This window comes from Prenolepis imparis, unplaced genomic scaffold, assembly GCF_030444845.1.
Source record: "Prenolepis imparis isolate NDT839.2.m4 unplaced genomic scaffold, iyPreImpa1.0 SCAF_2, whole genome shotgun sequence".
Taxonomy (NCBI): Eukaryota; Metazoa; Arthropoda; class Insecta; order Hymenoptera; family Formicidae; genus Prenolepis; species Prenolepis imparis.
The window spans coordinates 8,595,494-8,617,795 of NW_028141160.1; the positions used below are offsets into that span (position 1 = coordinate 8,595,494).

Genomic DNA, 22,302 nt, shown 5'->3' on the forward strand with positions numbered 1-22,302 from the left:
CCTGTGCGATGCATACTTATTTTATGTTTATCGTATTAAAAAATTTGTACGCTGTTGTCTGCTTGGTACCAAAAGATTCTGTAATCAATGTACTATTAAAATGTATAATCGATGAATTTTTGGCTCGTCTTAAAATATTGGAAATCGATACTTTTTACCGCTGAACCTATGCGACGCAACATTATTTTATGTATATCAAGTTAAAAAATTTGTACGCTGGTGTCTGTTTGGTACCAAAAGATTCTGTAATGAATGTACTATTAAAATGTATAATCGATGAATTTTTGGCTCGTCTTAAAATATTGGAAATCGATACTTTTTACCGCTGACCCTGTGCGACGCATTCTTATTTTATGTATAGCAAATGAAAAAGTTTGTACGCTGGTGTCTGTTTGGTACCAAAAGATTCTGTAATCAATGTACTATTAAAATGTATAATCGATGAATTTTTGGCTCGTCTTAAAATATTGGAAATCGATACTTTTTACCGCTGACCCTGTGCGACGCATCCTTATTTTATGTTTATCGTATTAAAAAATTTGTACGCTGTTGTCTGCTTGGTACCAAAAGATTCTGTAATCAATGTACTATTAAAATGTATAATCGATGAATTTTTGGCTCGTCTTAAAATATTAGAAATCGATACTTTTTTGACGCGGACCCTGTACGACGCATCCTTATTTTATGTTTATCGTATTAAAAATTTGTACGCTGTTGTCTGCTTGGTACCAAAAGATTCTGTAATCAATGTACTATTAAAATGTATAATCGATGAATTTTTGGCTCGTCTTAAAATATTGGAAATCGATACTTTTTACCGCTGACCCTGTGCGACGCATTCTTATTTTATGTATAGCAAATGAAAAAGTTTGTACGCTGGTGTCTGTTTGGTACCAAAAGATTCTGTAATCAATGTACTATTAAAATGTATAATCGATGAATTTTTGGCTCGTCTTAAAATATTGGAAATCGATACTTTTTACCGCTGACCCTGTGCGACGCATCCTTATTTTATGTTTATCGTATTAAAAAATTTGTACGCTGTTGTCTGCTTGGTACCAAAAGATTCTGTAATCAATGTACTATTAAAATGTATAATCGATGAATTTTTGGCTCGTCTTAAAATATTAGAAATCGATACTTTTTTGACGCGGACCCTGTACGACGCATTCTTATTTTATGTTTATCGTATTAAAAAATTTGTACGCTGTTGTCTGTTTGGTACCAAATGATTCTGTAATCAATGTACTATTAAAATGTATAATCGATGAATTTTTGGCTCGTCTTTAAATATTAGAAAACGATACTTTGTTACCACTGACCCCATGCGACGCAACCTTAATTTATGTATATCAAGTTAAAAAATTTGTACGCTGGTGTCTGTTTGGTACCAAAAGATTCTGTAATGAATGTACTATTAAAATGTATAATCGATGAATTTTTGGCTCGTCTTAAAATATTGGAAATCGATACTTTTTACCGCTGACCCTGTGCGACGCATCCTTATTTTATGTTTATCGTAGTAAAAAATTTGTACGCTGTTGTCTGCTTGGTACCAAAAGATTCTGTAATCAATGTACTATTAAAATGTATAATCGATGAATTTTTGGCTCGTCTTAAAATATTAGAAATCGATACTTTTTTGACGCGGACCCTGTACGACGCATCCTTATTTTATGTTTATCGTATTAAAAAATTTGTACGCTGTTGTCTGTTTGGTACCAAAAGATTCTGTAATGAATGTACTATTAAAATGTATAATCGATGAATTTTTGGCTCGTCTTAAAATATTGGAAATCGATACTTTTTACCGCTGACCCTGTGCGACGCATCCTAATTTTATGTTTATCGTATTAAAAAATTTGTACGCTGTTGTCTGCTTGGTACCAAAAGATTCTGTAATCAATGTACTATTAAAATGTATAATCGATGAATTTTTGGCTCGTCTTAAAATATTAGAAATCGATACTTTTTTGACGCGGACCCTGTACGACGCATCCTTATTTTATGTTTATCGTATTAAAAAATTTGTACGCTGTTGTCTGCTTGGTACCAAAAGATTCTGTAATCAATGTACTATTAAAATGTATAATCGATGAATTTTTGGCTCGTCTTAAAATAATGGAAATCGATACTTTTTACCGCTGACCCTGTGCGACGCATACTTATTTTATGTTTATCGTATTAAAAAATTTGTACGCTGTTGTCTGCTTGGTACCAAAAGATTCTGTAATCAATGTACTATTAAAATGTATAATCGATGAATTTTTGGCTCGTCTTAAAATATTGGAAATCGATACTTTTTACCGCTGAACCTATGCGACGCAACATTATTTTATGTATATCAAGTTAAAAAATTTGTACGCTGGTGTCTGTTTGGTACCAAAAGATTCTGTAATGAATGTACTATTAAAATGTATAATCGATGAATTTTTGGCTCGTCTTAAAATATTGGAAATCGATACATTTTACCGCTGACCCTGTGCGACGCATCCTTATTTTATGTTTATCGTATTAAAAAATTTGTACGCTGTTGTCTGCTTGGTACCAAAAGATTCTGTAATCAATGTACTATTAAAATGTATAATCGATGAATTTTTGGCTCGTCTTAAAATATTAGAAATCGATACTTTTTTGACGCGGACCCTGTACAACGCATCCTTATTTTATGTTTATCGTATTAAAAAATTTGTACCCTGTTGTCTGCTTGGTACCAAAAGATTCTGTAATCAATGTACTATTAAAATGTATAATCGATAAATTTTTGGCTCGTCTTAAAATATTGGAAATCGATACTTTTTACCGCTGACCCTGTGCGACGCATCCTTATTTTATGTTTATCGTATTAAAAAATTTGTACGCTGTTGTCTGCTTGGTACCAAAAGATTCTGTAATCAATGTACTATTAAAATGTATAATCGATGAATTTTTGGCTCGTCTTAAAATATTAGAAATCGATACTTTTTTGACGCGGACCCTGTACGACGCATCCTTATTTTATGTTTATCGTATTAAAAAATTTGTACGCTGTTGTCTGCTTGGTACCAAAAGATTCTGTAATCAATGTACTATTAAAATGTATAATCGATGAATTTTTGGCTCGTCTCAAAATATTGGAGATCGATACTTTTTACCGCTGACCCTGTGCGACGCATCCTTATTTTATGTATAGCAAATGAAAAATGTTGTACGCTGGTGTCTCTTTGGTACCAAATGATTCTGTAATCTATGTACTATTAAAATGTATAATCGATGAATTTTTGGCTCGTCTTTAAATATTAGAAATCGATACTTTTTTACCGCTGATCCCATGCGACGCAATCTTATTTTATGTATATCAAGTTAAAAAATTTGTACGCTGGTGTCTGTTAGGTACCAAAAGATTCTGTAATCAATGTACTATTAAAATGTATAATCGATGAATTTTTGGCTCGTCTTAAAATATTAGAAATCGATACTTTTTTGAGGCGGACCCTGTACGACGCATCCATATTTTATGTTTATCGTATTAAAAAATTTGTACGCTGTTGTCTGCTTGGTACCAAAAGATTCTGTAAGAAATGTACTATTAAAATGTATAATCGATGAATTTTTGGCTCGTCTTAAAATATTAGAAATCGATACTTTTTTGACGCGGACCCTGTGCGACACATACTTATTTTATGTTTATCGTATTAAAAAATTTGTACGCTGGTGTCTGTTTGGTACCAAAAGATTCTGTAATCAATGTACTATTAAAATGTATAATCGATGAATTTTTGGCTCGTCTTAAAATATTAGAAATCGATACTTTTTTAACGCGGACCCTGTACGACGCATCCTTATTTTATGTTTATCGTATTAAAAAATTTGTACGCTGTTGTCTGCTTGGTACCAAAAGATTCTGTAATCAATGTACTATTAAAATGTATAATCGATGAATTTTTGGCTCGTCTTAAAATATTGGAAATCGATACTTTTTACCGCTGACCCTGTGCGACGCATCCTTATTTAATGTTTATCGTATTAAAAAATTTGTACGCTGTTGTCTGTTTGGTACCAAAAGATTCTGTAATGAATGTACTATTAAAATGTATAATCGATGAATTTTTGGCTCGTCTTAAAATATTGGAAATCGATACTTTTTACCGCTGACCCTGTGCGACGCATCCTTATTTTATGTTTATCGTATTAAAAAATTTGTACGCTGTTGTCTGCTTGGTACCAAAAGATTCTGTAATCAATGTACTATTAAAATGTATAATCGATGAATTTTTGGCTCGTCTCAAAATATTGGAGATCGATACTTTTTACCGCTGACCCTGTGCGACGCATCCTTATTTTATGTATAGCAAATGAAAAATGTTGTACGCTGGTGTCTCTTTGGTACCAAATGATTCTGTAATCTATGTACTATTAAAATGTATAATCGATGAATTTTTGGCTCGTCTTTAAATATTAGAAATCGATACTTTTTTACCGCTGATCCCATGCGACGCAATCTTATTTTATGTATATCAAGTTAAAAAATTTGTACGCTGGTGTCTGTTAGGTACCAAAAGATTCTGTAATCAATGTACTATTAAAATGTATAATCGATGAATTTTTGGCTCGTCTTAAAATATTAGAAATCGATACATTTTTGACGCGGACCCTGTACGACGCATCCATATTTTATGTTTATCGTATTAAAAAATTTGTACGCTGTTGTCTGCTTGGTACCAAAAGATTCTGTAATCAATGTACTATTAAAATGTATAATCGATGAATTTTTGGCTCGTCTTAAAATATTGGAAATCGATACTTTTTACCGCTGACCCTGTGCGACGCATTCTTATTTTATGTATAGCAAATGAAAAAGTTTGTACGCTGGTGTCTGTTTGGTACCAAAAGATTCTGTAATCAATGTACTATTAAAATGTATAATCGATGAATTTTTGGCTCGTCTTAAAATATTAGAAATCGATACTTTTTTGACGCGGACCCTGTACGACGCATCCTTATTTTATGTTTATCGTATTAAAAATTTGTACGCTGTTGTCTGCTTGGTACCAAAAGATTCTGTAATGAATGTACTATTAAAATGTATAATCGATGAATTTTTGGCTCGTCTTAAAATATTAGAAATCGATACTTTTTTGACGCGGACCCTGTACGACGCATCCTTATTTTATGTTTATCGTATTAAAAATTTGTACGCTGTTGTCTGCTTGGTACCAAAAGATTCTGTAATGAATGTACTATTAAAATGTATAATCGATGAATTTTTGGCTCGTCTTAAAATATTAGAAATCGATACTTTTTTGACGCGGACCCTGTACGACGCATCCTTATTTTATGTTTATCGTATTAAAAATTTGTACGCTGTTGTCTGCTTGGTACCAAAAGATTCTGTAATCAATGTACTATTAAAATGTATAATCGATGAATTTTTGGCTCGACTTAAAATATTGGAAATCGATACTTTTTACCGCTGACCCTGTGCGACGCATTCTTATTTTATGTATAGCAAATGAAAAAGTTTGTACGCTGGTGTCTGTTTGGTACCAAAAGATTCTGTAATCAATGTACTATTAAAATGTATAATCGATGAATTTTTGGCTCGTCTTAAAATATTGGAAATCGATACTTTTTTGAAGCGGACCCTGTGCGACGCATCCTTAATTTATGTTTATCATATTAAAAAATTTGTACGCTGGTGTCTGTTTGGTACAAAATGATTCTGTAATCAATGTACTATTAAAATGTATAATCGATGAATTTTTGGCTCGTCTTAAAATATTGGAAATCGATACTTTTTACCGCTGACCCTGTGCGACGCATCCTTATTTTATGTTTATCGTATTAAAAAATTTGTACGCTGTTGTCTGCTTGGTACCAAAAGATTCTGTAATCAATGTACTATTAAAATGTATAATCGATGAATTTTTGGCTCGTCTTAAAATATTAGAAATCGATACTTTTTTGACGCGGACCCTGTACGACGCATCCTTATTTTATGTTTATCGTATTAAAAATTTGTACGCTGTTGTCTGCTTGGTACCAAAAGATTCTGTAATGAATGTACTATTAAAATGTATAATCGATGAATTTTTGGCTCGTCTTAAAATATTGGAAATCGATACTTTTTTGAAGCGGACCCTGTGCGACGCATCCTTAATTTATGTTTATCGTATTAAAAAATTTGTACGCTGGTGTCTGTTTGGTACAAAATGATTCTGTAATCAATGTACTATTAAAATGTATAATCGATGAATTTTTGGCTCGTCTTAAAATATTGGAAATCGATACTTTTTACCGCTGACCCTGTGCGACGCATTCTTATTTTATGTATAGCAAATGAAAAAGTTTGTACGCTGGTGTCTGTTTGGTACCAAAAGATTCTGTAATCAATGTACTATTAAAATGTATAATCGATGAATTTTTGGCTCGTCTTAAAATATTAGAAATCGATACTTTTTTGACGCGGACCCTGTACGACGCATCCTTATTTTATGTTTATCGTATTAAAAATTTGTACGCTGTTGTCTGCTTGGTACCAAAAGATTCTGTAATGAATGTACTATTAAAATGTATAATCGATGAATTTTTGGCTCGTCTTAAAATATTGGAAATCGATACTTTTTACCGCTGACCCTATGCGACGCAACATTATTTTAAGTATATCAAGTTAAAAAATTTGTACGCTGGTGTCTGTTTGGTACCAAAAGATTCTGTAATGAATGTACTATTAGAATGTATAATCGATGAATTTTTGGCTCGTCTTAAAATATTGGAAATCGATACTTTTTACCGCTGACCCTGTGCGACGCATCCTTATTTTATGTTTATCATATTAAAAAATTTGTACGCTGTTGTCTGTTTGGTATCAAAAGATTCTGTAATGAATGTACTATTAAAATGTATAATCGATGAATTTTTGGCTCGTCTTAAAATATTGGAAATCGATACTTTTTACCGCTGACCCTGTGCGACGCATACTTATTTTATGTTTATCGTATTAAAAAATTTGTACGCTGTTGTCTGCTTGGTACCAAAAGATTCTGTAATCAATGTACTATTAAAATGTATAATCGATGAATTTTTGGCTCGTCTTAAAATATTGGAAATCGATACTTTTTACCGCTGAACCTATGCGACGCAACATTATTTTATGTATATCAAGTTAAAAAATTTGTACGCTGGTGTCTGTTTGGTACCAAAAGATTCTGTAATGAATGTACTATTAAAATGTATAATCGATGAATTTTTGGCTCGTCTTAAAATATTGGAAATCGATACATTTTACCGCTGACCCTGTGCGACGCATCCTTATTTTATGTTTATCGTATTAAAAAATTTGTACGCTGTTGTCTGCTTGGTACCAAAAGATTCTGTAATCAATGTACTATTAAAATGTATAATCGATGAATTTTTGGCTCGTCTTAAAATATTAGAAATCGATACTTTTTTGACGCGGACCCTGTACGACGCATCCTTATTTTATGTTTATCGTATTAAAAAATTTGTACGCTGTTGTCTGCTTGGTACCAAAAGATTCTGTAATCAATGTACTATTAAAATGTATAATCGATAAATTTTTGGCTCGTCTTAAAATATTGGAAATCGATACTTTTTACCGCTGACCCTGTGCGACGCATCCTTATTTTATGTTTATCGTATTAAAAAATTTGTACGCTGTTGTCTGCTTGGTACCAAAAGATTCTGTAATCAATGTACTATTAAAATGTATAATCGATGAATTTTTGGCTCGTCTTAAAATATTAGAAATCGATACTTTTTTGACGCGGACCCTGTACGACGCATCCTTATTTTATGTTTATCGTATTAAAAAATTTGTACGCTGTTGTCTGCTTGGTACCAAAAGATTCTGTAATCAATGTACTATTAAAATGTATAATCGATGAATTTTTGGCTCGTCTCAAAATATTGGAGATCGATACTTTTTACCGCTGACCCTGTGCGACGCATCCTTATTTTATGTATAGCAAATGAAAAATGTTGTACGCTGGTGTCTCTTTGGTACCAAATGATTCTGTAATCTATGTACTATTAAAATGTATAATCGATGAATTTTTGGCTCGTCTTTAAATATTAGAAATCGATACTTTTTTACCGCTGATCCCATGCGACGCAATCTTATTTTATGTATATCAAGTTAAAAAATTTGTACGCTGGTGTCTGTTAGGTACCAAAAGATTCTGTAATCAATGTACTATTAAAATGTATAATCGATGAATTTTTGGCTCGTCTTAAAATATTAGAAATCGATACTTTTTTGAGGCGGACCCTGTACGACGCATCCATATTTTATGTTTATCGTATTAAAAAATTTGTACGCTGTTGTCTGCTTGGTACCAAAAGATTCTGTAAGAAATGTACTATTAAAATGTATAATCGATGAATTTTTGGCTCGTCTTAAAATATTAGAAATCGATACTTTTTTGACGCGGACCCTGTGCGACACATACTTATTTTATGTTTATCGTATTAAAAAATTTGTACGCTGGTGTCTGTTTGGTACCAAATGATTCTGTAATCAATGTACTATTAAAATGTATAATCGATGAATTTTTGGCTCGTCTTAAAATATTGGAAATCGATACTTTTTACCGCTGAACCTATGCGACGCAACATTATTTTATGTATATCAAGTTAAAAAATTTGTACGCTGGTGTCTGTTTGGTACCAAAAGATTCTGTAATGAATGTACTATTAAAATGTATAATCGATGAATTTTTGGCTCGTCTTAAAATATTGGAAATCGATACTTTTTACCGCTGACCCTGTGCGACGCATCCTTATTTTATGTTTATCGTATTAAAAAATTTGTACGCTGTTGTCTGCTTAGTACCAAAAGATTCTGTAATGAATGTACTATTAAAATGTATAATCGATGAATTTTTGGCTCGTCTTAAAATATTGGAAATCGATACTTTTTACCGCTGACCCTGTGCGACGCATCCTTATTTTATGTTTATTGTATTAAAAAATTTGTACGCTGTTGTCTGCTTGGTACCAAAAGATTCTGTAATCAATGTACTATTAAAATGTATAATCGATGAATTTTTGGCTCGTCTTAAAATATTGGAAATCGATACTTTTTACCGCTGACCCTATGCGACGCAACATTATTTTAAGTATATCAAGTTAAAAAATTTGTACGCTGGTGTCTGTTTGGTAACAAAAGATTCTGTAATGAATGTACTATTAGAATGTATAATCGATGAATTTTTGGCTCGTCTTAAAATATTGGAAATCGATACTTTTTACCGCTGACCCTGTGCGACGCATTCTTATTTTATGTATAGCAAATGAAAAAGTTTGTACGCTGGTGTCTGTTTGGTACCACAAGATTCTGTAATCAATGTACTATTAAAATGTATAATCGATGAATTTTTGGCTCGTCTTAAAATATTAGAAATCGATACTTTTTTGACGCGGACCCTGTACGACGCATCCTTATTTTATGTTTATCGTATTAAAAATTTGTACGCTGTTGTCTGCTTGGTACCAAAAGATTCTGTAATGAATGTACTATTAAAATGTATAATCGATGAATTTTTGGCTCGTCTTAAAATATTGGAAATCGATACTTTTTACCGCGGACCCTGTGCGACGCATACTTATTTTGTTTATCGTATTAAAAAATTTGTACGCTGGTGTCTGTTTGGTACCAAATGATTCTGTAATCAATGTACTATTAAAATGTATAATCGATGAATTTTTGGCTCGTCTTAACATATTAGAAATCGATACTTTTTTACCGCTGATCCCATGCGACGCAATCTTATTTTATGTATATCAAGTTAAAAAATTTGTACGCTGTTGTCTGGTTGGTACCAAAAGATTCTGTAATCAATGTACTATTAAAATGTATAATCGATGAATTTTTGGCTCGTCTTGAAATATTGGAAATCGATACTTTTTACCGCTGACCCAGTGCGACGCATACTTATTTTATGTTTATCGTATTAAAAAATTTGTACGCTGGTGTCTGCATGGTACCAAAAGATTCTGTAATCAATGTACTATTAAAATTTATACTCGATGAATTTTTGGCTCGTCTTAAAATATTAGAAATCGATACTTTTTTGACGCTGACCCTATGCGACGCAACATTATTTTATGTTTATCGTATTAAAAAATTTGTACGCTGGTGTCTGTTTGGTACCAAAAGATTCTGTAATCAATGTACTATTAAAATGTATAATCGATGAATTTTTGGCTCGTCTTAAAATATTGGAAATCGATACTTTTTACCGCTGACCCTATGCGACGCAACATTATTTTAAGTATATCAAGTTAAAAAATTTGTACGCTGGTGTCTGTTTGGTACCAAATGATTCTGTAATCAATGTACTATTAAAATGTATAATCGATGAATTTTTGGCTCGTCTTAAAATATTAGAAATCGATACTTTTTTACCGCTGACCCTATGCGACGCAACATTATTTTATGTATATCAAGTTAAAAAATTTGTACGCTGGTGTCTGTTTGGTACCAAAAGATTCTGTAATCAATGTACTATTAAAATGTATAATCGATGAATTTTTGGCTCGTCTTAAAATATTAGAAATCGATACTTTTTTGACGCGGACCCTGTGCGACGCATCCTTATTTGATGTTTATCGTATTAAAAAATTTGTACGCTGTTGTCTGCTTGGTACCAAAAGATTCTGTAATAAATGTACTATTAAAATGTATAATCGATGAATTTTTGGCTCGTCTTAAAATATTGGAAATCGATACTTTTTTGACGCGGACCCTGTGCGACGCATACTTATTTTATGTTTATCGTATTAAAAAATTTGTACGCTGGTGTCTGTTTGGTACCAAATGATTCTGTAATCAATGTACTATTAAAATGTATAATCGATGAATTTTTGGCTCGTCTTTAAATATTAGAAATCGATACTTTTTTACCGCTGATCCCATGCGACGCAATCTTATTTTATGTATATCAAGTTAAAAAATTTGTACGCTTCTGTCTGGTTGGTACCAAAAGATTCTGTAATCAATGTACTATTAAAATGTATAATCGATAAATTTTTGGCTCGTCTTAAAATATTGGAAATCGATACTTTTTACCGCGGACCCTGTGCGAAAGTAGCTAATTTCTATGAAAAAATATTAATAAATACTTTCGTCTATAAAATCATATCTCGACGTTATGATTATCTCTATTCACAAAAGATTCTTATAGATAATTCTATTTTGTTCGCACTTCTGTTTTAGATTTAAATACTGAATTTTTATGTATTGCATAATTAATTAATATATATTTTTCTATGTCTTGATTGCAATACATGCCTGAGAATATGTCAATTAATTATGCAATGCATAAATATTTATTATTTATATCTTTAACAGAGAATTAAAAAAAATAGAATTTTCTACAAGAATCTTTCGATCAAAATATCTGCATTTCTATTAGATTCGTGCGTCTGTACATACACACACATCCATCGCGCTGTACGTTTCGCGCGAAACTGACCGCAAGACTCTGTGCAGCGGTATCGCCAAATACAGCCTATACGTCTACCACGCTGCGCGCCTCGCGCGAGACTGACGATCAGTCTCGCAATCACAATGTCTCGAGAATCAGTCTCGCGCGAGATGCGCAGCGTGGAGGATGTGTAGGGTGTCGGGTGCGCTTGGCGATACCGCTGCTCAGAGTCTTGCGGTCAGTCTCGCGCGAGACTGCAGTGTGTTGGATGTGTGTGTACAGACGCATGAATCTGATAGAAGCATAGATATTTTGTTCGAAAGATTCTTGTATATAATTCTATTTTTTTGGTTTTCTGTTAAAGATTTAAGTAATGAATATTTATGCATTGCATAATTAATTCACATATTTTTATGCATGCATTGCAATCAATACATAAAGAAGTATATATTAATTAAGTATGCAATGCATAAAAATTCAGTATTTAAATCTAAAACAAGTGCGAACAAAAAAAATAGAATTTTCTGTAAGACTGTTTTGATAATCGAGATAATCACAACGTCGAGACTAATTACGATTTTATGGACGAGAAGATTTATTAATATTTTTTTATAGAAATTAGCTACTTTAAACTCGGTTATTATTTTTGACAGTTATCAGCTGATTTCTGTCAAAAAGTATTAATCGAGGATAAAGTATTATCAACATTACTACTTTAATTTTTATAACGTATTATTACTATGAAATTTAATTAGCAAATGAATGCTTTAGTAATATTTTTTGACAGAAATCAGCTGATTTAAGCGCCAATTTGTTAATTAAGTTTTTAAATAATATATTTTAAAAATTAAAATAATAATTTGTTTAAAATAATGTTATGGTATTTTAAACTCGATTAATATTTTTTGACAGTTATCAGTTGATTCTGTCAAAAAAATATTATTTTAATAATTATTTTTTAAAATATGAAATCAAAGAATGGCGCGCGCGTAGCGCGCGCTTGTGTTGTTCTAGTATTATATAAAAATCATAGAAAGATAATTCAAATATGTAACTTATTATTCCATTTAAATTATAATTTTTATTTAAATAATAATTATTTTAAATTTAATTAATTAAATTGAATTAAAATTTAAGCGAAAGAAAGATATCTTAAAATTTTTGAACATAAAAAATGGCATAATTAAAATTAAATAACTATACATTTAATCACTTGTTTTTATCTTATTAAAACACACTAGTATTACCTAAATATAGACAATATATGCGTGAAGATTTGTATGTTCAACCTGGTATTTTTGTTCCATTTAAGAGCCTTTTAAGAAATTATATGTCGAATAGGATACTTTGAGAATCTGCAGATAAAATAATTCGCCTATTAGATTACTCTTAGAATTTTAACATTAATTTTATCTAATTTCGAATACTAACGTTCATAAAGGATTCAATGTTTAAATTAACTATGTAACCACTCGACATTTTAACAGGCTTGCCAGCACGTATCATTATTATCATAAGATCTTTCATTACTCGGACTTTTAAAGTCGTCCAATCCATCTCATAAATAGCAGTGCCGACATTGGTACTCTATGAGAAATTAATTGAAATAATCATTATTAATTAGCTAATATATATGTAATAATTAATAATTTTGATCAAATATTACTTTCAAAACTACCTTCCCTTCTCCTTTTAGTTGCTAAATATTTTTTAATGTTAAATTTTACATATTTATTAAACAATTATTAGATTAATTAGAATAAAATACACGTGAGTCTGAGAACAACTAAAAAATACTTCTAGACAAGACTAAACTTTAATTATTTCTCTGGAGAAGAAATTAAATTTATATTTTAATATAATTAAAGAGAAATATTAAGATTACAATACCATATTGGTGAATAATTGTTAGTACATTTTATAATCACTTTAATTTGAAACACTATATTCTTATTAAACAAGGACTGATAGTATCATGTCCTGTGCGCTTGAAAAAGGAGAAAAAGAAATGTAGATGCAGTTATGCATCAATATCAACAATCTAAAAACAGACTTTCTACCTTTAATAACATCTCGTTGCCATACCAGCAATAAAGAAATATTTGAGTGAGCATGGAGCATACATAAGAAAATATGTATGCAAAGTCAAAGTTAAATGATGTCATTGTAGATAATTTGTAGACGCTCATGCAGAGGACTAGCGAGATGAGAGAAAATTGGATGAACATTATCACTGTAAAAGCTGCATTGACCATGTGTGCAAATCTGCAGTTTTATATAAAGTTTCTGTTATTATTTCTATAAATTATTATATATAATTTATTCCGTACATAAATAAGTTGAGTAAACTTATTAAAGCAAGTTGACAAATTAAGTAGCACGATAATATTTAATCGATAAACTCGATAGTTATTAATCACTTAAAAATATAATTAACAAAATTATAAAAATTAATAAATGTGTATATGTTTATCACATTAAAAAATAGTATAATCTATAATTACGAAGGATTAAAATTTTCATTTCTATCTTTTTAATTGCCATAAATACTCACTTATAAATATAAATATGATGATATATCAGATCGCGAAGGATTGTTTTCTCACGTATTATCAAATCCTCGTCTGACTGACTATTCTTTTCAGCTTCCGTCAACAACGCCGGTAATATATGAGCACGATGGCACAGAATTTCGAATTGTGCGCAAGTTTGAATCATCATACCGGAAATTAGAGTCTCGTGCGCGACACTCGAATTGGCGCATATCATCAAAACTACGCATTGGTATATTAGCATAGGCAAGAAGACATACATCGATGATAGATCGAAGGGCGCCCAGTTATACACAGGTAAGGTGTGCGTTTTCATAAATATGTAAAATTGCGCGAAGGTCGCGAATATTGCGCAAGATTCATTGAGAACCTCGCAGGCAATCGTGATCTGTCTATAAATTTTTTTCAATAAATTATTATCTATTAAAATGAATCTAAAGAAATGAATTTATATATACATATATGCATATATAATATATACAGATTAAATTTTCTTAAATTATTTCTTAAATTATTGAAAATTTTATATAAATTACTTAAAAATTATCCAAAATATACATATATTTTTAAAAGAATTTAAACTTTGTATAGGATACAATATCGTTCCATTTTAACAAGGGGAATTAATATTATAAATTAAATAAACAAAGAGAAGAGAGTCTATCTTGCAAAAAGATTTTATTTTCTAATCAGAGTAAATAATGTATCAGATGCTTTTAAAAAATTATTTTGCGAATAAAAGCAAGAATGAAAAAAATTCAAAAGAAAAACTCGTTTCAATTTTGACCGATAACACATAAATGAAAATTATTTACAATTAATAATTTACAATTAATAATTATTTATTTTTATTATCATAATCTACTTAATAATTACCTCGCGTGTCGATCAAATTTTTTTCGAATTAATCTTTCTTCTACATCTCTGGGAATACAATTATCTTTTAACAGCATCTTGTCTAGTTCAATAATTTTTTCGCGACGTATGAAAAGATGCACAATTTTGCAAGAAACGCCAAAGCACGAAAGGAACAGATAGCACTTGTCTACGAATTCCTGTAGGCTCGCCGACACGACAAAAGTATCAACTAGACCGTAGAACACAAACAACTGCAGTAAAATGAACATAAAAACGGAGTAAAGATTGTACATCCAATATTTCAACGAGTTGACAGGAAAATGCACCGGTCGCCAGTAACCGGTGTAAGTGAACAGAGCAAATGACACTGGAAGTATATGCATTATTCTAATCAGTAGCTCCCTATATCTCCATTGTCATTGCATACATCGAGTTTATGTTTCTTAATAACAGCTTTTTTATCAAAAGAAATTGTATATCGTCGTCGTTGTTATCGTAGATAAATACTTTTGTCTCGAGATGGAAAAATTTGCAGAATATTAAAAGTCAGAAATAGTTTCTCGCAACAAAGAGGCGATCGAAAGAGATGATTTGTATACATTATCGACGATAATTTTCTAATGTAACGCACTTTCTTTCTGTGTACATATTTATCGTTTATAGTTTCCCGCGGTAAGAGTTTCTATAATGATACATAGCGAGACATAGGTATTATTAACGGTATATCCCGTACGCGCTGACATTACAATTTCCTGTATAATCTATAACAATTATCTTTACTATTACACATTTGGAACTAAACAAATTATTCATCTAGAAAGTTGTTCTCACAAATTGTAATATAATTACTTAAATAGTTTAGAAAAAAAATTGAATATGAGAAAAGAACTTAGAATAGAGAGATAGCAAAATTATATGATATATTATATGGTTTATATTTCTTTAAATTAAATTATAATTTTTATTTAAATAAAAATTATAATTTAAATGGAATAATAAGTTATATATTTTGCATTTATCTTTCTATGATTTTTATATAATAACTTGTATAATATTACCAAAGTATTTGCTTCTGAATCATTTTGCAACACATTCTATATATGTATATATATACAAGTTATTATATAAAAATCATAGAAAGATAATTCAAAATATGTAACTTATTATTCCATTTAAATTATAATTTTTATTTAAATAACAATTATTTTAAATTTAATTAATTAAATTAAATTAAAATTTAAGCGAAAGAAAGATATCTTAAAATTTTTGAACATAAAAAATGGCATAATTAAAATTAAATAACTATACATTTAATCACTTGTTTCTATCTTATTAGAACACACTAGTATTACCTCTAATATAGACTAAATATAGACAATATATGCGTGAAGATTTGTATGTTCAACCTGGTATTTTTGTTCCATTTAAGAGCCTTTTAAGAAATTAAAGGCCGAATAGGATGCTTTGAGAATCTGCAGATAAAATAATTCGCCTATTAGATTACTCTTAGAATTTTAACATTAATTTTATCTTATTTCGAATACTAACGTTCATAAAGGATTCAATGTTTAAATTAACTATGTAACCACTCGACATTTTAACAGGCTTATCAGCACGCATCATTATTATCATAAGATCTTTCATTACTCGGACTTTTAAAGTCGTCCAATCTATCTCATAAATAGCAGTGCCGACATTGGTACTCTATGAGAAATTAATTGAAATAATCATTATTAATTAGCTAATATATATGTAATAATTAATAATTTTGATCAAATATTACTTTCAAAACTACCTTCCCTTCTCCTTTTAGTTGCTAAATATTTTTTAATGTTAAATTTTACATATTTATTAAACAATTATTAGAGTAATTAGAATAAAATACACGAGAGTCTGAACAACTAAAAAATACTTCTAGACAAGACTAAACTTTAATTATTTCTCTGGAGAAGAAATTAAAGAATCCCGCACTAATCATATGGAAAATCTATCCCGGTAAAATCAATTGGTTTTTTCATATGTAGCTTATGATTTACTGAACAAAAGATGTAATGGGCACAAAGCTCAATAATGGACAGTTATCGAGTTATAACCAGTCAAACATGAAAAATTCGGGCTGCCGAATAGTCAAATCTCGGAAAGTATTGATTTTTTGGAAAAATATTTGAAACAAAAATAGTAGGGTTTTACAAAATCTGTTAGCTGGTGACATTATTTTTGAATTTTGAATGACCTTGAAAAGCTCCGTGAACAAAAATCTTCCACAAAAATGCCTATTTTTTATTATATTCGTGTAGCTAAATTCGAGACGTTTTCAAAATATTTTTGATGAACCTTTTTTCGACTAAAACTTCCTGAGAACTAATATACGCGATTTACCATCTCTGGTTATGAGCGTAGAGTTATGTGTAGAGCGCTCTATACTATTCGGCAGCCCGAATTTTTCATGTTTGACTGGTTATAACTCGATAACTATCCATTATTGAGCTTTGTGCCCATTACATCTTTTGTTCAGTAAGTCATAAGCTACAACATATGAAAAAACCAATTGATTTTACCGGGATAGATTTTCTATATGATTAGTGCGGGGTTCTTTATATTTTAATAATTAAAGAGAAATATTAAGATTACAATACCATATTGGTGAATAATTGTTAGTACATTTTATAATCACTTTAATTTGAAACACTATATTCTTATTAAACAAGGACTGATAGTATCATGTCCTGTGCGCTTGAAAAAGGAAAAAAAGAAATGTAGATGCAGTTATGCATCAATATCAACAATCTAAAAACAGATTTTCTACCTTTAATAACATCTCGTTGCCATACCAGCAATAAAGAAATATTTGAGTGAGCATGGAGCATACATAAGAAAATTTGTGTGCAAAGTCAAAGTTAAATGATGTCATTGTAGATAATTTGTAGACGCTCATGCAGATGATTAGCGAGATGAGACCAAATTGGATGAACATTATCACTGTAAAAGCTGCATTGACCATGTGTGCAAATCTGCAGTTTTATATAAAGTTTCTGTTATTATTTCTATAAATTATTATATATAATTTATTCCGTACATAAATAAGTTGAGTAAACTAATTAAAGCAAGTTGACAAATTAAGTAGCACGATAATATTTAATCGATAAACTCGATAGTTATTAATCACTTAAAAATATAATTAACAAAATTATAAAAATTAATAAATGTGTATATGTTTATCATTAAAAAATAGTATAATCTATAATTACGAAGGATTAAAATTCTCATTTCTATCTTTTTAATTGCCATAAATACTCACTTATAAATATAAATATGATGATATATCAGATCGCGAAGGATTGTTTTCTCACGTATTATCAAATCCTCGTCTGACTGACTATTCTTTTCAGCTTCCTTCAACAACGCCGGTAATATATGAGCACGATGGCACAGAATTTCGAATTGTGCGCAAGTTTCAATCATCATACCGGAAATTAGAGTCTCGTGCGCGACACTCGAATTGGCGCATATCATCAAAAATACGCATTGATATATTAGCATAGGCAAGAAGACATACATCGATGATAGATCGAAGGGCGCCCAGTTATACACAGGTAAGGTGTGCGTTTTCAGAAATATGTAAAACTGCGCGAAGGTCGCGAATATTACGCAAGTTTCATTGAGAACCTCGCAGGCAATCGTGATCTGTCTATAAATTTTTTTCAATAAATTATTATCTATTAAAATAAATCTAAAGAAATGAATTTATATATACATATATGCATATATAATATATACACAGATTAAATTTTCTTAAATTATTTCTTAAATTATTGAAAATTTTATATAAATTACTTAAAAATTATCCAAAATATACATATATTTTTAAAAGAATTTAAACTTTGTATAGGATAAAATATCGTTCCATTTTAACAAGGGTAATTAATATTATAAATTAAATAAACAAAGAGAAGAGAGTCTATCTTGCAAAAAGATTTTATTTTCTAATCAGAGTAAATAATGTATCAGATGCTTTTAAAAAATTATTTTGCGAATAAAAGCAAGAATAAAAAAAATTCAAAAGAAAAACTCGTTTCAATTTTGACCGATAACACATAAATGAAAATTATTTACAATTAATAATTTACAATTAATAATTAGTTATTTTTATTATCATAATCTACTTAATAATTACCTCGCGTGTTGATCAAATTTTTTTCGAATTAATTTTTCTTCTACATCTCTGGGAATACAATTATCTTTTAATAGCATCTTGTCTAGTTCAATAATTTTTTCGCGACGTATGAAAAGATGCACAATTTTGCAAGAAACGCCAAAGCACGAAAGGAACAGATAGCACTTGTTTGCGAATTCCTGTAGGTTCGCCGACCCGACAAAAGTGTCAACTAGACCGTAGAACACAAACAACTGCAGTAAAATGAACATAAAAACGGAGTAAAGATTGTACATCCAATATTTCAACGAGTTGACAGGAAAATGCACCGGTCGCCAGTAACCGGTGTAAGTGAACAGAGCAAATGACACTGGAAGTATATGCATTATTCTAATCAGTAGCTCCCTATATCTCCATTGTCATTGCATACATCGAGTTTATGTTTCTTAATAACAGCTTTTTTATCAAAAGAAATTGTATATCGTCGTCGTTGTTATCGTAGATAAATACTTTTGTCTCGAGATGGAAAAATTTGCAGAATATTAAAAGTCAGAAATAGTTTCTCGCAACAAAGAGGCGATCGAAAGAGATGATTTGTTTACATTATCGACGATAATTTTCTAATGTAACGCACTTTCTTTCTATGTAACATATTTGTCGTTTATAGTTTCCCGCGGTAAGAGTTTCTATAATGATACATAGCGAGACATAGGTATTATTAATGGTATAATATCCCGTACGCGCAGACATTACAATGTCCTGTATAATCTATAACAATTTTCTCTACTATTACACATTTGGAACTAAACAAATTATTCATCTAGAAAGTTGTTCTCACAAATTGTAATATAATTACTTAAATACTTTAGAAAAAAAATTGAATATAAGAAAAGAACTTAGAATAGAGAGATAGCAAAATTATATGATATATTATATGGTATATATTTCTTTTCATCTTATATAATTACAAATTGTCCATTGCCATCTATTCATGTGCAAAATATAACTTAATATCACAATTAAAAATAAAATAAAAATATTTAATTTGTTCTGTGCAAAAATTTTAGAGAAAAATAAAAAAATAACTATATAATGCTATATAAAATATAATTATATAGATACAAATATATTATATATGGATCATAGTTTCAACAATTAAAAAAATAAAAACACAATTTAACAAATTTAACAAGTAAATGAAGAAACAAAAGAAAAGGAATAAACCTACAAAACATCGGCAACAATGAAGTAAATAAATTATTATTTTTATTTTATTTATTTGTAGATTTTACTTGTTATTTATAGAATCAAAGCATAAATTTATTTCTGCAAGTTTGTTCTCATTTATGAATGATTTATTGAAACGAGGGAATTTATATTTCATAATAATTTTTATAAACACATTCCGTTCTTAAATAATGTATACATATATTATTGACTTTTAAATTCGATTAATATTTTTTGACAATTATCAGCTGATTTTTGCCAAAAAATATTAATCGCGGATAAAATATTCAAACATATTTAAAATATATTACTATTTTAATATTTTCAACATATTATACACCCCCATTACCGCCAAAGAAATGTTATAAAATAAGCAATTTCTCACTCACCGATACGTGCAATAGCGGAGTTGTAGTACGCAGCACATTGATCTGAAAACAAAATATTCAAATTATGTATATATATATATAAGTATATATATATATATGTATATATACATATGTGTGTGTCAAATATCTCATAAACAATGCAGTTTAGAAAAAATATTTTTATTTTGCATACCTCACAGTTGCCCCGCTATCGCCCGATGCCTCCCCGGGCCTCCTCCTCCTCTCTTGGTCCTTCATAGCACTCACGACACTCGCGAAAACACGAATAATTACAATCGCCCGACACTTTACGCAATACTCCCGACATGCGAAACTTTACACGGCATTCCCGACGCGCGACATTTTACTCGGCACTCCCGACACGACGCGTGAATCGCACTGTTTATCGCAATGCTACCTGAAACAAATAAAATACATACATATATTAGAATAATCTTATTATTTCGCATTATAACATACACAATATAAATATAAATATGTAAGCTAGAATATATTTAATTAGCAAATTTTCGCTTCATTAATATTTTTTGACAGAAATCAGCTGATTAAAGCATTAATTTGCTAAGTGATTTTTAAAATAATAATATGTTATAAAAATTAAAATAATAATATGTTTTAAATATGTTATAATACTTTAAACTCGTTTAATATTTTTGATAGTTATCCGCTGATTTCTGTCAAAAAATATTAATCGAAAATAAAGTATCATAACATATTACTATTTTAATTTTTATAACATATATTATTTTAAAATTTAATTAGCAAATTTTCGCGTTATTAATATTTTTTTAAAACAGCTGATTAAAGCGTTAATTTGCTAATTAATTTTTAAAATAATATGTTATAAAAATTAAAATAATATGTTTTAAATCATATTTTATAATATTTTAGACACGATTAATATTTTTAACAGTTATCCGCTGATTTCTGTCAAAAAATATTATTCGAGTTTAAACTAATATAACATATCATTTATAACATTATTATTTTAATTTCTATAACATATTTTTATTTTAAAATTTAATTAGCATATTAACGCCTTAATCAGCTGATTTCTGTAAAAAAATATTAATCGAGTTTAAATAAATTTTATTATTTTTTTTAAATACCATTCTTTTAACATAAAATCGAAGAATGGCGCGCGCATACCGCGCTCTTGTATTGTTCTAGTATATTAAAATTTCATACAGATTTCATTCTTTATTAATTTCTTTACAAATATATCTGTCATTAATCTCAGAAAAATAAATTTAAAAATATTATAACAGATACTAGAAGAGCATCAACCAATTAGCGAATCTCTGACAAAGATAGTGATTTAACTAGCATCTATGTATACTTTTCTACAAATTAGGTCATTTCCTCATCCTTAAAGGCTCACACCCTATGTTGAATATGTTATAAAACTCAATCTTCTAAGGCTATGCAGATATACTAAATAAAATTTAGAAAGCAGCCTACGAAAAACGCCTGAACAGCCGCTCTCAGAGTTCACTCTGGTAATACCTATTGCAGCATGTCAGTTTCAAGATGATTATAACAAAGAATTCATAATTTCCGACTGCTGGTAAAATATTTTGATTATATACGTCACAGAAGAAAAATAATAAACATTGTAAAACACATTACATTTTTTATTTTAAACATAAAAAATATATATATTTAATTTCTACGAACAATTATAACAAAAAAAA

At 29.7% G+C, this 22,302-nt stretch overlaps 2 protein-coding genes and 1 long non-coding RNA gene across 4 annotated transcripts in view; all 3 read right to left on the reverse strand.

Moving 5' to 3' along the window:
• LOC145948885 (uncharacterized) overlaps positions 1-22,302 on the reverse strand; it is a 163,603-nt gene that overhangs the window by 122,972 nt on the left and 18,329 nt on the right. For both annotated transcript variants that reach the window (XR_014427492.1, XR_014427493.1), the window contains exons 3-4: positions 20,781-21,005; positions 20,609-20,650 (exon numbers count right to left, since the gene is read on the reverse strand). This is a non-coding gene — a long non-coding RNA (uncharacterized LOC145948885). The remainder of the gene's footprint in view (positions 1-20,608; positions 20,651-20,780; positions 21,006-22,302) is intronic.
• LOC145948924 (odorant receptor 67a-like) lies at positions 12,665-15,363 on the reverse strand. The gene is made up of 5 exons (XM_083058506.1): positions 14,858-15,363; positions 13,984-14,373; positions 13,490-13,694; positions 12,861-13,016; positions 12,665-12,784 (listed from the first exon to the last, which is right to left on the reverse strand). Exons 1-5 carry the CDS (start codon positions 15,220-15,222, stop codon positions 12,737-12,739), a joined length of 1,164 nt encoding a protein of 387 aa, XP_082914632.1. The 5' UTR covers positions 15,223-15,363; the 3' UTR covers positions 12,665-12,736.
• On the reverse strand, positions 16,192-19,719 carry LOC145949015 (odorant receptor 67a-like). The gene is made up of 5 exons (XM_083058685.1): positions 19,014-19,719; positions 18,138-18,527; positions 17,646-17,850; positions 16,388-16,543; positions 16,192-16,311 (listed from the first exon to the last, which is right to left on the reverse strand). The coding sequence occupies exons 1-5, from the start codon at positions 19,376-19,378 to the stop codon at positions 16,264-16,266; spliced, it is 1,164 nt and encodes a 387-aa protein (XP_082914811.1). The 5' UTR covers positions 19,379-19,719; the 3' UTR covers positions 16,192-16,263.

Bases quoted from the DNA above. Each gene is read 5' to 3' on its own strand.
- LOC145949015 (XM_083058685.1), bottom strand. From the start codon at position 19,378: ATGCATATACTTCCAGTGTCATTTGCTCTGTTCACTTACACCGGTTAC. The intron at 17,851-18,137 runs GTGAGTATTTAT...ATAAAACTGCAG, and splicing joins CATCATATTTATATTTATAA to ATTTGCACACATGGTCAATG. The intron at 16,312-16,387 runs GTTAGTATTCGA...TTTTATCTGCAG, and splicing joins ACATTGAATCCTTTATGAAC to ATTCTCAAAGCATCCTATTC.
- LOC145948924 (XM_083058506.1), bottom strand. From the start codon at position 15,222: ATGCATATACTTCCAGTGTCATTTGCTCTGTTCACTTACACCGGTTAC. The intron at 14,374-14,857 runs GTAATTATTAAG...AAAAATTTATAG, and splicing joins AAATTTGATCGACACGCGAG to ACAGATCACGATTGCCTGCG. The intron at 13,017-13,489 runs GTAGAAAGTCTG...AATTTCTCATAG, and splicing joins GCAACGAGATGTTATTAAAG to AGTACCAATGTCGGCACTGC.